General features: G+C 39.2%; 1 protein-coding gene across 2 annotated transcripts; it reads right to left on the reverse strand.

The window, feature by feature from the left end:
* Nucleotides 1-2,141: 2,141 nt before the first annotated feature.
* Nucleotides 2,142-10,808, reverse strand: ube2d1b (ubiquitin-conjugating enzyme E2D 1b). Of its 2 annotated transcripts, none has more exons than XM_017483753.3 (7): nucleotides 10,522-10,808; nucleotides 5,844-5,907; nucleotides 5,720-5,751; nucleotides 5,505-5,582; nucleotides 5,315-5,420; nucleotides 4,150-4,243; nucleotides 2,142-2,662 (listed from the first exon to the last, which is right to left on the reverse strand). In XM_017483753.3, the coding sequence occupies exons 1-7, from the start codon at nucleotides 10,543-10,545 to the stop codon at nucleotides 2,617-2,619; spliced, it is 444 nt and encodes a 147-aa protein (XP_017339242.1). In that variant the 5' UTR covers nucleotides 10,546-10,808; the 3' UTR covers nucleotides 2,142-2,616. The 2 variants fall into 2 exon arrangements, with proteins under 2 accessions (XP_017339242.1, XP_053540960.1); XM_053684985.1 differs by lacking the exon at nucleotides 10,522-10,808 and adding an exon at nucleotides 10,472-10,494.
* Between the last annotated feature and the right edge of the window lie 155 nt (nucleotides 10,809-10,963).

Raw genomic sequence — 10,963 nt, forward strand, 5'->3', positions numbered from 1 at the left:
ATAACTAAATAAATAAAAAATAGTTTTCCGGGATATTGTATATAATTTGCGGGCGTCAGGAAGCCAAAGTTATTAAAATGAGAGACTCCTGGAACTTCCGGGAGAGGTGGGATGTCTGCTGTATGGCCAAAAGTACCTTTATGGAGCTTGCTTTGTGCACTGTTATGCAGGAACATGTCTGGGCTGTTTAAACCCAGTGTAGTTAAATCCTAAAGCTACAGTTTACAAAAACATTCTATAGCTATTGTGTGCTTCAAACTTTGTGGCAAAAGTTTGGGTTAGAATCACATATGGATGTGTTGGTCAGGTTTCATATAGTGTATATACATAACTTTACACTAAATATTAACTTTACATAGCTTTACACTAACTGTTACTTTTCTGAGAATAACATGGTTGAAATTCATACTGGAAACATATTAGACAGATTTAAATAAATATGTAATTCATACCGAAGAGGAACAAACTAGCCAAGAAACTTAAAAGAGAAAACTTTTATTATTATTTACACATAACTAAAGTTTGACTAGCTTTCTGTATTAATAGTGTACAACTGACAGATACTTAATTTGTTGTTGCTTCAATTCACTATTCTTTCATTCACTAAAATCTCATTAAGGACACTCACATTCAGCATGCTTTTACATACAAGTACATACTGTACATCTGCAACATAATCTGACTCAATACAAAATCTAAAAGGAAATGACTTTTAAAAGAAGGAGGGAGTTGATACAATCATAGATGTGGCAATACAATTTATGATCACTGCAAGGAGTTTTATCCAAAGGAAGTGACCTACTAGTACTAGTTAAGAATAAAAAGAAAGTAAGAATATCGATGTCATTAGGTTATCTTGACTCGAATTTGAGTCCAATAACAAACATCCAACTCAAGATCATGGTATTCTGTAATATCTACTAACAATTCTTAAATGTTTGTTTTTTTTTTCTTCAAAAGATGGCCTTACATGTCATACTGTATACAGGATTTCAAAAGCTTTAATATGCTCCAAAAAAAAAATTGACCAAAAAAGCAATGGAGTACTTGTATCTATAGTTTGAGGTCACAAGTTCTCATTTTCTTTTTTTCAGGACTGTAATTTGTTGCACTCATCTTCGGTCAAACCAGTCATATTATTTGCACTTTATATAGTGCTGTTTATGGAGCCTACAGTGTTTTGGCCCATGTAGTGTGTGGCACCATGGTCCTGCAGGCATTATATTTTAAGCCACTATAGACAAATTACCTCAAATGAGCAAGTAACTGAGGAAGCAACTGCAATGGAAAATATTTCTTATCAGTTAATGATGATTGCAGGTTATTATCTGGTTTACAAACAGTCCAAAGTAGAGAACAACAAAATGCTATGTGACTTCCTGTGGGAAGACATGTACAGACATGGTGACTTTGTTTTTTATATATATTTCCTTGACATTCCATGTGAGTAAGAGAAGATGAACAAAATATTTGGGAGTCTAAGTATTACACACATCTAGATGTTAATTCAGATAGCGCAGTGTTTTGGGTATCATCATACTTAATTAGTGGTAAACTATGATACTACTTAAGGTACAAACATATTAAATTCCCCTTGATTATGCACTCATATGAAGATATTATTTATCTTGAGTAAAAGATTGTGGATTCAGAGTCTATTTTGGGAACACTGGATATGAGAAGGAAATACACCCTGGATGGAAAGCCAGTCTATCGCAAAGCACAACCATATTCACATCTAGGTGTAATTTATTCACTTCCAAGGATGTTTTTAGTGAACATGTGAAACTCCACACGGACAGAAACCCGAGCTAAGGATCGAAGCAGGGTATTCTGGAGCTGTGAGACAGGAAGACTAGTTTATGTAACGTGTGAATTAAATGGAAATCTTGTGCAACATTACTGCTTTAAAACACATCTAGTTCAAGTGAAGTTTATTCGATCAGTCATCAGAGGCTTGTGGAATCAAGTCAGTAGGACTGTAGACATGTTGAGCTGATGTGATTCATGTTTAGAAATGTTAAAAGGAACAATAGAATTGGGGACCACCTGAAAGATTCACTCAGGTCTAGCCGCTTTCCATCGTCAAGGTGATATACTGTACAGTATAAAAAGTTACGAGAAGCATAAACAGAGACACGTCATTTTAAAACAAATTTTAATGAAAAAAAAAATCAAGTATAGTTGCATTGAAACTATACAATAAAAATATTTAAAGAAAATGGACTTGATTGAATGAGAAAAACAGGTTCTTAATTTCCCTCTCTTGGGGTAACTGCAGCTGTACAGTGCCATGCCAATCTTAAATATGATATAGAATATGATAGAGAAAATGCAAAGTGCCCAACACCACCTGAAGGGGGAGGGGGGGGGGGGGGGGGTTGTTAATGGGGGATGGGTGGGAGCAACTGCACAAAGTGTATAACCGCTTCATTATTGTTTTGTGCAAAGAAAACGCTCCCGTCTGAAATACTAGTTCAGCTATTCTTACTGTTCATTGCAGATGATCAATGTTATCAATACGATGTGTTTAATAATATAACCTCAGTACTTTTTTTTTTTTTTAGATACTAGAATTGACAGTGATCTGTGACTTAAAAAATGTCCATTAAGTCTTCACATTGCATACTTTTGGGTCCATTCTCTTGCTAGTCTGTTGTATCTGTAAAACAACAACAAACAAACAAACAAACCACAAGATAAAAAAAAATTGTGTCAATCACAAACACACACACACGCATATATATGCCTGTTATGACTTGCTAGGTAACAGGTTAGTACACTCTTAGGGAGGGAAATAATTAAATTTAGCAACTTAAAAGGCTCTAGGGGGAATGCTTAAAGGTTTTAGGTGGAGCTCTGTAAGTAACAGAGGGTTTTACTACCATTAAAGTCTACAAGTAGAATCTCTTTAGAAAGCTAAAATCATTAATAATCCATTTTTTTCTATAAGAGTGTAGAATTACACTCACTGAGCATTTTATTAGGAACACCATACTAATACTGGGTAGGACCTTCGTTTGCTCTCAAACAGCCTCAATGTTGTCCATGTTGATGTGATTGCGTCGCACAATTCCTGCAGATTTTTCAAGTGCACCTTCATGGTGTTGATCTCCCATTCTACCACATCTCAAAAGTGTTCTGTTGGATTCAGATCCGGTGACTGGGAAGGCCACTGAAGACCAGTGAAATCATTGTCATGTTCATGAAACCAGTTTGAGTTATTTGCTTTGTGAAATGCTGCATTCTCATGCTGGAAGTAGCCATTAGAAGATGGGGAAATTGTGGCCATGAAGGGATGCACAACGTTAAAATATGTTGTGGCTTTCAAGTGATGGTAGATTGATTTTAACAGACCCAAAGTGTGCCAAGAAAACATTCCCCACACCGTTACACCACCTCCACCAGCCTGGACTGTTGACACAAGGCAGGTTGGGTCCATGGATTCATGCTGTTTCGTGTGCATCAAATTCTGTCCCAACCAATCTGTGTTCCTAAGCAGAAATCAAGATTCATCAGACCAAGGTACATTTTTCCAGTCTTCAACAGTCCAGTGTTGGTGAGCCTGTGCCCACTGCAGCCTCAGCTTTCTGTTCTTGGCTGACAGAACTGTAGCCTGACGTGGTCTTTTGCGGTTGTAGCTCATTCAGCTCGATTGACGTGTCGTGCATTCTGAGATGCTTTTCTGCTCACCACAATTGAACAGAGTGAGTGGTTATCTGAGTTACTGTAGCCTTTCTGTCAGCTCGAACCAGTCTGGCCATTCTCCGTTGAACTCTCTCAGACCAGCTCGTCTAGCATCAACAATCATGCCATGGTCAAAATCACGGAGATCACATTTTTCCCCTTTTCCCCCAATACCCGAAGCTGCTGGCCCGTATCTGCATGATATTATGCGCTGATCTGCTGCCACATGATTGGATGATCTGATAATTGCATGAATGAGTAGGTGTACAGGTGTTCCTAATAAAGTGCTCAGTGAGTGTATATTCAAAATGATTTAATGAGCGTATGGAGAATAATAATAAGAGCACAATCATTAATATATATATATATATATATATATATATATATATATATATATATATATATAAAAACAAATAAAAGAACAGAAATCAGGTGTATCACATGCCATAGTAATGCACTTACTTTTCTTTGTCTGATTTGTAGATGTGTGCTATGTCTGGAACTAAAGGGTCATCAGGGTTTGGGTCACAGAGCAAGGAGCATATGGACAACAGAACTGTACAAAAAGAAAACAAAGCAGTGTATATCATTTATGAAATACTGAGCTTTGACACAATATATGAACGTATATAAGGAATACACAGACAAGGGGTGTGCTGTTAAAGGAAAATAAATTAACCACAGGGTGGTAGCCAAATGCATAGCAGAGACACTTATACCACCTGGAAGTTGATTCTTTTCCAATAACAGCATGTCCAAAACTGTTTTATTCCTCTTATACCACAGCAATATGCCAACTATTAACCATTTTAAATCTATTCATGAATGACTTAGTGCTTTTTATCCATTTAGAGTTACATTTACCATTCTAAAACGGCCGTGAGACAAGATAGTTCCTGTTACATAAGCTATGTTATAGCAACTATACACAACTGCTCCCTTCCCAACCTCTCTTTTATGCCGTTCTTCAAAATACAAAACAACGTCCTCCGTCTAGAAGACTTCCTGTTTTAGAAAACTCATTGGCTGCGTCCGAAATTGCGTACTTACCTACTATATAGTAGGCGAAAAGCAGTATGCCAGAGGGGTAGTATGTCTGGATTGTAAATATGCGAGAAAGACCTGAATGGCGTATTGCTTCTGGCGAGATTTTGCAGTGTGCAACCGATACACACTGCGTGAGTCAAACAATCGCACAATGCAACGTCGAAGGTCACATGACAACGCTAACGTGGCAGATGTAGTATGTCCGGGATGGTAGTCATAATACGCGCATGTACTGATTAGTACGTACTGTCATAGTATGCGATTTCGGACACAGCAACTGACTTTTACAAAGCGCCGACACTGGAGACTCCTTCCGTAAATGTTATACAGACATCGCTTTACACAAATCCTCATCATATCAGTGATTAGATGTTTGTTATATAACATGTTTGTTTGTTTTTTTAAACTGTGTACGTGCTGTTACTATAGAAATGATAACGTACCGGGACAAGCACTTTAAAATAAACATCAACATATAAAATCAACATCTTCTGACCAATCACATTCAAGATTTCAACAGCGCTGTGGTATAATTGTAATATACTCATGTGTGGCATTACTTGGAACGAAATGTCTGTACCTTTTGAAACTGTTAGTGCTGGGGACCACTGTGACCTCAAGATGTCCAAGCAAATACTTCCATTACTGTTTATGTTTGGGTGATAAATTTTTGTTGTAAATGCTACCTGTTAAAAGCACACAAAAAAAAAGTTTGTTAAATCAAATCGCCATCGAATGACATGGAGGCAGACGGGGTTATTCTTAATTACCTTTGGAGGCTTGAAGGGATAGTCTGTGGGAAAGTGGATCGTAAGGAAGAAGACCCCTCCTTGGTATGGACTATCAGTCTGTTAGAGGAAGGAAAAAAAAAAAATAAGAAGAAAAACTAATTTCATCTTAGCTTTACCTAGCAAAATCTTAGCAGAGAACCTTTACTTTCTTATAGACAAAAATCAAAATCGGCTTCAAAGGAGAAAATACTTACAGGTCCCATTATTGTCGCCTGCCAGTGAAACACTACGAAGCACAGAACACAGTAACATTAACTCTACATATAAAGGCTACAGCGTTAACAAATAAACCTATAGTAGACCGATCGATAGACCTACAGTCGTCTCCAACAGGTCCAGCTGAGCACTGTGCAGGAGGGTCCCTTTGCAAATCTTGAAGCTCCTGAATGTAACACACACACACACACACACAAAAGAAAAAAAGCTTAATGATTATGGGGAACCAGGAATGCAAACTTATTCACGAGTTTTGAATGAGTATACACCATAACAAAGCCTTTTGAATCATGTTGTGTGATATCGTGTTCCTGAGTACCAGGTGTTTATTATAAATATTTAGTGTTCAAGTATCCTGGGTACCAGGTTTTGGAATTTAGGTGTCATCGGTACTGGTTATTCAGCATTCAGGTACACCAGGAGCCACACGGTTACTCGTGTAACCTGAGTGTTTGGTGTATGCATATTAAAGAGTTTGGAGCTATTTTTAAGCATTCCTTGTGAATGCGGTCTCAGGTATTTGGCATAGAGGTAGACCACCTGCCAGGGCTTCACTGCTCTGATTGATTGGTTCAGATATTTTAAGAGAAGAAGAAGAAAAATAAATAGTGTCTTTCAGTATTATGTTTTTAAGCTGCGCTCGTTACACAGGCAGGAATGCAGAAAGTTATTGCAGAGACTGTAAAGTGAAAGTCAACTACATGGCCTACTGTACTAACTATACTACCTACTATAAGGCCAGCTCTCGATCTTGCTCAGGGATTTCTTACTCTAGAGGCAAATTCCCTCCACATTTAATGTCCGTTCAAGTCGCTACTGATTTTGACAGGAAGATACTGATTCATTTTTAGAGTTATATGGCGTCTAATATTCCAGAATGAATGTCAGCCAGGTTATTCTCAGAAAACTAACAGGACTGGTGTTAGTTTCTAGATACACTATATGGCCAAAGGTATGTGGACACCTGACCAACACACCCCTATGTGCTCATTCCGAAGCTATGAGCATTAACATGGAGTTGTTTGCTGTTATAATAACCTCCCCTCTTCTGGGAAGGCTTTCCACTTGATTCTGGAGTGTGGCTGTGGGGATTTGTGCTCATTCAGATACATGAGCATTAGTGCAGTCAGACGCTGACATCGGGTGAGAAATGCAGTCGGTGTTCCAGTTCATCCCAAAAGTGCTCAGTGACGATGAGGTCAAACCATGGCAAACTATGTCTTTATGGATCCCGCATTGTGCACAGGCGCATTGTCATGCTGGAGAAGGTTTGGGACTCTTAGTTCCAGTGAAGGGAAATTGTAATATTACGGCATAGTGACAGTACAACTTTGTGGCAATGATTTGGAGAAGGAACACATATGAATGTAATGGTCAGGTGTCTACAAACGTAGTCATTCAAGGGATTTTCGTTAGAGGTCGTCCGATTGATAGGCACCTTGCAGTTTCAGCAAAAGGTTATTGGTAAAAATCCACGCCGATAGTTTTTCCCGGTTGCATCCTTTGCGGGAGCGACTCAGAAAGGCGGCTGTGGCTCAGGTGGTAGAGCGGGTTGTCCATTAATCGTAGTGTTGGCGGTTCGATTCCTGGCCCACATGACTCCACATACCAAAGTGTCCTTGGGCAAGACACTGAACCCCAAGTTGCTCCCGATGACAAGTTAGTGCCTTGCATGGCAGCTCTGCTACCACTGGTGTGTGTGTGAATGGGTGAATGAGACATGGTGTAAAGCGCTTTGGATAAAAGAGTTACATAAGTGCACCATTTACCATTTAGAAGGGTCGGCTGGCATTATACGGTACTAGAGCAGCCTCTAGAGGTGAAATAAAAACTGACAAATTGTGTTGTTTTATTTGAAGTGTTTTTCGATTCATTTTGGATGTCTCTATTTTTATGTGTTATTCTGGAGTGTCACTTTTTTTTCCCGGTTTGGATATACGTACATCATTTATTTAATTTAATATTTATTAACGGTTCATATATATTAAAATTTTGTTTATTTTAAAAAGTACAGTACATTTTCATGCTACAGTCAGTACTGTTTAGTTTTGTAATGAAGCTCAGCAATGTTTTACTGCGAGTGTTGTGATTTCATTCAGTATCAATGTTAAAAACTATCGGTTGATTAACCGGTTATCGGCAGACAGCTCCCAACTTAGCTATCGGTATAGCCTCTGGTATGCTTCGTTTTTTTCACGGGTATGCTAGCATATGTGCACAGTTGTATGCATAGCCTTTCAAAGTATTTGACATGTACAAATACACAGGCGGTCGGCGTATGCGCATTATGACAACCTGCACACTACCCCTCCTGGCCTAGAGTTAGTACAAAGCAGTAAAGCAGTCCTTTGGTGTGAAGGACAACAATGAAGAAGAATCACAACCACACAAAGAACGGACAATCTCTCGCCATGATTAGCACCCATATACAAACCCTTATACTCTTTAAGGCTAGAATTATACAAACGCAGGTACTTTCTAACCTGCACTCGTTTCCGTTTATTCAGTTTTTTCTTCGACTACCTTGAGAATCAATGGCCTTGGGTCACTGTTGCCACCTTGTGGAACAACTAAATAGTGCAAAAGAATTAAATGCGCATGTGCGACCATTTAGAAAAATCGGGCGGCGCACGTACAGTATGTTCCTAGTGTATGTGTACAAAGTGAAGCATACTTTCTGCTTATCTGTAAAATCCACTATCAGTCGACCTCTAGTCTAGTTATCACACTGCGCTTAAACCCAGGTTATCTCTCTAAACCCCGATTTTAATAACGGATAGAGGAAGGTTTCACACTTGAAATTTAGCACCACTTTTTACCCGGGGTAATGAAACCCTGCTCCGAAGCAGGATAAGCACCGCTTTTGCGGTGTAAACCCAACATTGTGTACATTGTGAAATGATGCAGTGTTAGAAACTGAACAGTGCGGGCTCCATATCAGGTGTTTATGAATTGCTAACCCCAATAAAGCATGAAACAAGATAACCCATGAATCTGTTTACCCCGGGGTTTAGAATGACCCAGGGTTAACTATTTCAAGTGTGGAAAGCTGAGTTTCTTCTAATAAAGCCGGGAGTAGTGTACTGTATACTGTACATACCATCAAACTATTCAATACTGAATGACTGGTATTGTAGTGATGTGTCATTCATTTCGAACGAATCTTTAATATGACTTGGTAACAACGAGTTGTCTCAGAGAGTGAATCGTTCATTTGTGACCACACATGTGCAGCAATATCCCCACAGGTTCTGTACTGTACACAGAAATGATTCGTTCAGCACGTCACAGCTCCACCACATTCAGCATTTGGGGTGGTCACATGATGAATGAACGACTCGAACCCGAAGACTCAAGATCTGAACTAATTGTTTCTGTTTCCGGGGAACAGACGTGACAAAAGAAAGAACGACTCGGATCGGTAGGTGAGGTGAACTAATGGACTGCATAGCCTGAAGACCTAATGCTCAGCTATTAATTAATATTTCCTGTTTCTCATAATTCGACCTTGGTTGCATTAGCCTATAGTTTACGTTATAGTTTTTAAGTACTAGATTGTGTTAGGGGAATTTAACACGTAAACATTTCAATCATATTCTGCTGAAATGACTCGAAAAAAACATTTGTTCATTTTGCTGAACGAGATTCAAAGATCCGAGTCAGTAAAATGATCCGAACATCCAATCACAATGTTATTGATCTTTTACCGCCAGGGGAGGTTGCGTGGCAACCTGTGACGTCATACCTCGAGCAAAGTCAGACGCACTTCCACATTCCCCAACGCCGGAAGTCGTTTCCAAGTAAAATCGAAGCGCACACACCGAGAGACGCGTCACAGCAGTGCTTTCGGTTTATCCTGAACCAGAATAAAGATAACTAAAACTAGAAACTCCTGAATTGTGTACTCGTACAATGGCAACCGATTGACGCGGGGCTCATACACAGTGTGTGTGAATCCGAGTGGAAAGACAACGCCGGGCTGTTGTACTGTAGTAAGAAGAGAGCAGCTAAGCTAGCTTATTCACAGCTTTGTCTAGCCTGGGCCTTTCTCGAAACGGACCGCTGTGTAAACAAACTACCAAACGAACTGATAAACAGGCTAAATAACTACGTGAATATAAATAACAGGAATGTCAGGTAGTTTTCTCCAAAAAAAAAAAAAAAACGTTTTTGCTGTTAACATTCTGACCAAAAACCATGGATATATATATTTATAAACAAGGAAACAAACCCCAAACTAGCCTTCTACCATTAAACAAAGCTAACAAATAAATAAATAAATAAACAAACAAACAACGTCACGTCAGAGTACACAACGAAGTAACGCGAGCAAAATCTACGTCCAATGAAGCGCCACTAAAACTGAAAGGACACCCGATGACAAAGCACAGCACGTTAATACATATTAATATATACATGTATATATACAGAACATGTATATTTATATCTAGAATATTTATACACAACTATAACACGATATAACTAGAACGCGGACGCTAAACATCAGTCCAGGAATGAGCTAAGCAGTTAACATTACCAGCTAATATTTAGTATGTTTAGCTAGAATGCTAGCTCTACTACATCCAGTGCGGGAGTATACATGAACAGAAATAAAAACAGCACGCACGCAAACAGGACAGAACACGAGTGACCTCTGTGCAAGCCGCAAAGTAAACAAACAAATAAATAAATAAATACATGCTAGGTTAGCTGCCTGAAGCAAACTTTACCCTCGTATCGGTTTTGACTGTCAAATTCCTCCATGATATCCACTTCTTACCTTCTGTATTCTTTTTAACGCCATAGCAACTCTGTGTCTGTGTTTGTGTTTGTTTGTGTGTGTGCGTGTGTGTAAATCAGCTCAAGAAGCCTGCCGATAACGTGTCCAAGTTTATTGCTATAGAAGAGCTAACAATACTTTGTGTTTCCCTGAGAGAAGCTGGTGTAGATGATGGGACCGAGACTCGAGCAGCTTCTACTTCCTGGTTCGCGGGGTTAACTCACAAACGACCCGACACTCAGTGTGCATGTACACTTACGCGTACACGAGCTGTAAGTATAGTGACGTGTGGAGCCCCCCTATCTAGTGCACTTCGTGTTAAACAGCGCGCGGTTGAGGATCGAGCTGTGGACGGTTAGCAACGCCAAAATAAAAGTCTTACGTCAGGGTGATTTGGTGAACAAGGCGTTCATTCATTGGTGTTAGATTCGTTGATGTAATG

This window comes from Ictalurus punctatus, chromosome 13 (assembly GCF_001660625.3).
Source record: "Ictalurus punctatus breed USDA103 chromosome 13, Coco_2.0, whole genome shotgun sequence".
NCBI lineage: Eukaryota > Metazoa > Chordata > Actinopteri > Siluriformes > Ictaluridae > Ictalurus > Ictalurus punctatus.

Bases quoted from the DNA above. Each gene is read 5' to 3' on its own strand.
- ube2d1b (XM_017483753.3), bottom strand. From the start codon at position 10,545: ATGGCGTTAAAAAGAATACAGAAG. The intron at 5,752-5,843 runs GTAGGTCTATCG...TGTGCTTCGTAG, and splicing joins TGGACCTGTTGGAGACGACT to TGTTTCACTGGCAGGCGACA. The intron at 5,421-5,504 runs GTAATTAAGAAT...TGCTTTTAACAG, and splicing joins ATCCCTTCAAGCCTCCAAAG to GTAGCATTTACAACAAAAAT.